This window comes from Budorcas taxicolor, chromosome 5 (assembly GCF_023091745.1).
Source record: "Budorcas taxicolor isolate Tak-1 chromosome 5, Takin1.1, whole genome shotgun sequence".
Taxonomy (NCBI): Eukaryota; Metazoa; Chordata; class Mammalia; order Artiodactyla; family Bovidae; genus Budorcas; species Budorcas taxicolor.
Genome location: NC_068914.1, coordinates 32,682,213 through 32,688,212, shown reverse-complemented (window position 1 = coordinate 32,688,212; position 6,000 = coordinate 32,682,213). Strand labels below are relative to the sequence as shown.

General features: G+C 39.7%; 1 protein-coding gene across 1 annotated transcript in view; it reads left to right on the top strand.

Annotated features, from left to right (window-relative positions):
* Positions 1–215: 215 nt before the first annotated feature.
* LOC128047991 (zinc finger protein 33B-like) overlaps positions 216–6,000 on the top strand; it is a 37,585-nt gene continuing 31,800 nt past the window's right edge. Inside the window, 2 exon segments of the mRNA XM_052640443.1 lie at positions 216–289; positions 1,357–1,493. Of these exon segments, the coding sequence (XP_052496403.1) occupies positions 1,479–1,493 (15 nt within the window). The 5' untranslated portion in view covers positions 216–289; positions 1,357–1,478.

Here is a 6,000-nt window from a genome sequence, read left to right as displayed (position 1 = left end):
ACCCGCTGGTCGGGGAGACTAAAGGGAAACAAAAGTTCTAGTGGTCAGCGTAGACTGTCTGGCCCTGCGTGCGGGCCATCTGCGCATGCCTAGTTCCACCTTTTCACTCTGCATTTCCGCCTTTGCTTCTGCTTTTCTCCAGCGGTGCGTGGGAAGCGGTTCCGGGGCTGATAAGTCTATGCACTCTTCTGGGCTCAGTGCCCCTCGGAGACGGAGAGGCGAGTGAGCTCGGGATGGCTGGTTGAGGACCGTAGAGGTTCCGTGCAGTTTAGGGAGTAGGAGGGAAAAGGTCAGTATCCGTGGTGGGGAGGAGCTCCGTAGACCCCTGGGACGGCGAGAAGGGGGCGTCTCCCTCCATTGGGAAGAGTGGGCCGAAGTCCCTGACAGACTAGTCCCAGCCCTGAGCTGGCGCTGCTCTGCTAGAGGTCCTGTTTCTAAGGGCTCAGGAGGAGGGACTTAATATACAGGCAAGATGCAGACAGCGACCTGACGAGGCGGGGGCGGGGCTGCTGAGAGAATGCCTGCTGGGAGGGGCGAGTGGTGCGGGGCGTGTGGTCTTGGAAGAAGAGCCGCCAGTCCGTGCTGATCAGTTAGCTTAGCTTTGTACACAGACTCCGTTCCTTTGATTCTCCATTTATCCTTTTTGGATTCCAAACTGCCCTCCAGTCATGCCCATTACTTCATGTTTGTGTATGTTGTTTCTCTTCTGCTTGCCTTAGCATTCAGGAAAGATATTCAAGTATTATCTGTTTTTTTTTTGTCTCTTCGGATAGAATTTCTTTCTCTTTGTTTCTGAAGATTAGTGCCTTGTTCAGATCAGTTAGTGGCGAAGACTAAAAGATCTGACTCATAAGGCAGTATTATTTATACTTTTCCATACAACTAAAAGCAAGTGTTTTATAGAAGAGTCTTCTGTGAAATGGCAACAATGATAAAACATGGGTCTTTGCTTAAAGCACTGCTTTTTATAGCTTTCTATGGAGTTACTAAGCAAAGGTTTAGTAACATTAGTAGGGAAGTTAAACAGCCTAGTCCTGAGTTTCTTTTTCTTTCTTTAGTCCTAAGTATTTTTTTTTAACAACAGTTTTGGTGTAATTAATATTCCTTCATTGTGTGTATTTTTATTTGTTTTAATCAATTTTATAATGTAAAAAATTTTATGAACACCAAGGGAGACTTAAACTGTTATAAAATATCCGTAGGCGGTAAATACTTAACTCTGAAAAAATGTACACCCAAGAGCTACATGGTAATATTAGAGTTGTATTAGGTAGGTGGTCGTCAACAATATATATCCCTGTCTTTGAAGGTCAAAGGGACATTGACATTTTTTTCCTCATCTGGTGGTGTGTTTAGCTTTAATAGGAAAGGAGAATTCAGGAGCTGCCACGCAGGCCAGATCTTTCATGACTCCAGTCCTCTTCTTCTAACCCAGTGTATCTTCAGAGTTGTCTACATTTTTCCAAGAACAGCCAAAAATGAATAAATCCCAGGTGAGTTTGTTCGTTCATTCCTTTGTTTAACAGTGGACTTTGTGAGATTTGTAAGAGTCCATACATTAAGATGGGAAATCAGTAATAGATAAAAATTGAACTTCATAGAAAATGCGAAGATAGCAAATCAAGAGCAGAACCAAGTTGGCTTATATATACTGATCATTTATGTAAGAGTTTCTAAGTTAACCTGCAAATAGGTTTATGATGTTTCTGATAACCATGGCAGAAAGGGAGACACTGTATTTTGGATACAAAAAGATTCCTTTCAAGAGGCAACAAAGTTTTACTGGAAGATACCCTTTTTGCTTTTAACCTAGAGACACATAGTAAGTAATTTCCAGGGACAGCCCTGAAGTGAGTGCCTCAAACCATTCCTTACTGAGAGTAAAAAGGTTGAAGAGATGGTTCAAATAATGAATTTTATGATAGTCTTACTTATTTTTAGAGTATTTTTAGAGGAATAAATGGCCTGCATACCTGTTACAAAGCTGTTTTATCTTTGCTGAGCTGTGTGTAGAACTCCTGAAGCAGATGGTTCAAAGTTAAATTCTCTGGCAAATGTTTCTGAGTTTTCAGTCAGGTTTCATCCCATAGCATTCTGTCTTGGTTCTTCTCCACTTTAGAATCTATTCAGGCAAAAGTCACCAGTGACTTAACTGTAGTTGTCTTCCTTGAACAACTGCTGCATTACTGACTGCTCTCTCCTGGAAAGTCTCCTTTGTTCACTTCTGAAACCACTCTTCTGATGGCTTTTTCTTGGGGTACTCCTCATTGTGCCCCAGAGTTTAGTTCTGAGGTTAGTTCCAGCTTCTACTAGACTCCTCATTTTACCCCCACATTGGAAAAATATGTAGATAGTTGAACAATGCTATATATTGTTTGGGGTGCTCTTTAAAAATACATAAACTATTTTAATGTGTCTGTGATACAGTTTTCTCCTGGTTCACTAATAATTTAAAATCTATTGATACGTAGTTTTATTCCTTTTAATGCCATATTTTTCCATTCTCAGTATTATTGGTAGACATTTAGGTAATTTCTATTTTTAGTGATATAAACAGTGCTACTGTGAATATTCTTGTCACTCTACACAAATTACAGGTGTGTCTCAGACTCTAGAGCAGTGCTTCTCAAAGTGAGGTTCTTTGGCTGGAAGCAGCAGCATCACCCGGAAACTTGTGTGAAATTGCATATGCTCATGGCCTATCTCAAACCTGCTGGCAGAGAAATGGAGGGGTAGGCTCAGCAGTCTGTTTTAACAGGGTATTCATGTGATGCAGATACTTTCTGAGTTTAAGAATCACTGCTCTAGAGTTCTGTGATTAATTGGTTTGAGTTATAGGATACGAAAATCAAGACTATTTTCCCTCCCATCTCTCCAGATATTAAAAATTACTTCCTCCATAATAGGTGAAAAACTTAACTTTAATTTTCTGACTGATTGTGGTTGTGCAGCTTTCAGAAGTGTATGGCTTTTCAGGTTTTGCACTGACTTTTTATGCATTCCCAATGTATTTTAAATGGTAATCTTTTATTATAACTGTTACTAATTATCTTTTCTCTGTATGCTTTTTGTCTTTTCATTTAATAGTGTATTTTCTGAAACTTTTATATTGTGATACAATCCTTTTGTGCTTTCTGTTTTTTATTCTTGTTTTCCTTACATCAGGGGTCTAATGAAATTTTTTATTTTGTCTAAAAATGCCAAGCATTTTTTTTAATAGTACCTTAAGCCATCTTGAATTTAAAAATATATATATATATACATATTGTGATTCAATTCAGTTCAGTTCAGTCGCTCAGTCATGTCCGACTCTTTGCGACCCCATGAATCGCAGCACGCCAGGCCTCCCTGTCCATCACCAACTCCTGGAGTTCACTCAGACTCGCATCCATCGAGTCAGTGATGCCATCCAGCCATCTCATCCTCGGTCGTCCCCTTCTCCTCCTGCCCTCAATCCCTCCCAGCATCAAAGTCTTTTCCAATGAGTCCACTCTTCTCATGACGTAGCCAACATACTGGAGTTTCAGCTTTAGCATCATTCCCTCCAAAGAAATCCCAGGGGTGATCTCCATCAGAATGGACTGGTTGGATCTCCTTGCAGTCCAAGGGACTCTCAAGAGTCTTCTCCAACACCACAGTTCAAAAGCATCAATTCTTCGGTGCTCAGCCTTCTTCACAGTCCAACTCTCACATCCATACATGACTGCTGGAAAAACCATAGCCTTGACTAGACGGACCTTAGTCGGCAAAATAATGATTAAAGGACCTAATTTTATGTTATCATCTGTAAAAAATAGAACAATAAAAGGATAATATTTCCTGACCAAGCACTAGCAAAACAGATCCGAGTGGGAGTACCTGCCACATGTCTTCATTATGAAAGCTGCTGGCTTAGACTGGGTAGATTTTGTCATGTTCACAAAGTATCCATTGAGAGGCATGTGGGTTTTATTTACATTCCCACCAACAGTGCAAGAGGGTTCCCTTTTCTCCACCCCCTTTTCTAGCATTTATTGTTCATAGGTTTTTTGATGATGGCCATTCTGACTGACTGGTGTGAGGTGATACTTCATTGTAGTTTTGATTTGCATTTCTCTATTAGTCAGTGACGTTGAGCATCTTTTCATGTGCCTCTTCGCCATCTGTCTTCTTTAGAGAAATGTCTGTTTAGATCTTCTGCCCATTTTTTGATTGGGTTTGTTTTTTTGATACTGGAGAATGCTTAAGGTCTACTGCTCTCAGCAAGTTTCAGGTATATAATACTGTACAGTTAGTAGCCAACATACTATATATTAAGATCCTCCTAAATTATTCTATCTTTTTTATTGACGTATTACAGTTCATTTACCATGAAGTGAACCAGTTTTATATATACATAATATCCCCTCCCTCTTACACCTCCTTCCCACCCCCACCCCCACCCCACCCATCCAGGTCATCACAGAGCACTGAGCTGAGCTTCCTGTGCTTTATAGCGGATTCCCACTAGCTATCTGTTATACACGTGGTAGTGTATGTATATGTCAACCCTTATCTCCCAGTTCATCCCACCCTCCCCTTCCTCCCATGTCCATCTGTCTGTCTCCTACATCTGCTTCTCTATTTTTGCACTGGGAATAGGTTCATCTGTACCATTTTTCTAGATTGCGTACATATGCGTTAATATGTGATGTCTGTTTTTCTCTTTCTGACTTACTTCACTCTGTATGACAGACTCTAGGTCCATCCACATTCCTACAAATGACCCGATTTCATTCCTTTTTATGGCTGAGCAAAATTATTCTTATAATGACTAAACATTTATACCTTTTGATTTACATCATTCTGTTTCCCCTTTCTCTTAGCCCTTGGCAACCCCCATTTCATTCTCTTTCTGTGAAATTGGCTGTTGTTGTTGTTGGTGGTGGTGGTGTTTTTAGATTCGACATGTAAGTGATACCAATAGTATACCTTTCATTGTGTGACTTATTTCACTTAGCATAATGCTCTCAAGGTCCATTAACATTTTCCCCAATGTCAGGATTTCCTTCTTTTTATAGCCAAATAGTATTCGATTGTATATATCCATTACATTTTCATTATTCATTTTTCTTGAACATTCATTCATCCTTGAATGTTACTATCCCTTGGCTATTGCAGGTAATGCTACAATGAACATGAGGGTGCAGATATCTCTTTAGGATAGTGGTTTTGTTTCTTTGGGGTTTATATCCAAGAGTGGAATTGCTGGATCATAAAATAGTTCTATTTTAAATTTTTTCAGGAGCCTCTGTAGTATTTCCATAATTGCTACACCAGTTTACATTCCCACCAACAGTGCACAAGGCCTCCCTTTTCTCTGAATCCTTGACAACATTTGTTATCTCCTGTCTTTTTGATAATAGCCATTTTAACAGGTGTGAGATAATAGCTCATTGTGATTTTGTTTACATTTGATTAGTGATTTTGAGCACCTTTGGCCATTTGTATGTCTTTGGAAAAATGTTTATTGACACCCTTGACCATTTTTAAATTGGATTATTTGCTTTCTTGCTTTTGAGTTGTATGAGTTCTTTATGTATTTTGTATATTATCAGAAACATGTCTTGGGAATATTTTCCTGTAGGTTGTCTTTTCAAATTTGTTGATTGTTTCCTTGGCTGTGCAGAAGCTCTAATGTTTGTTTTGGCCACACCATGTGGCATTGTGGGATCCTAGTTCCCAGACCAGGGGACTGAACCTGTGTCTCCTACAGTGGTAGCTTAGAGTCTTAACCACTGGACCACCAGGGAAGTCCCCAGAAGCTCTTACATTTGATGTAGCCCTGTTTGTTTATTTTAGCTTTTTTTGCCTGTGCTTTTGGTATCTTATCCAAGAATCATTGCCAGGAATAATGTCAAGGAGCTCCTTCCCTGTGTTTTCTTTTAGGGTCTTATGTTTAAGTCTTTGATCTATTTCAAGTTAATTGTTCTGAGTGATGTAAGATCAGGGTCCAGTTTTATTCTTTTGCAGGTAGATACC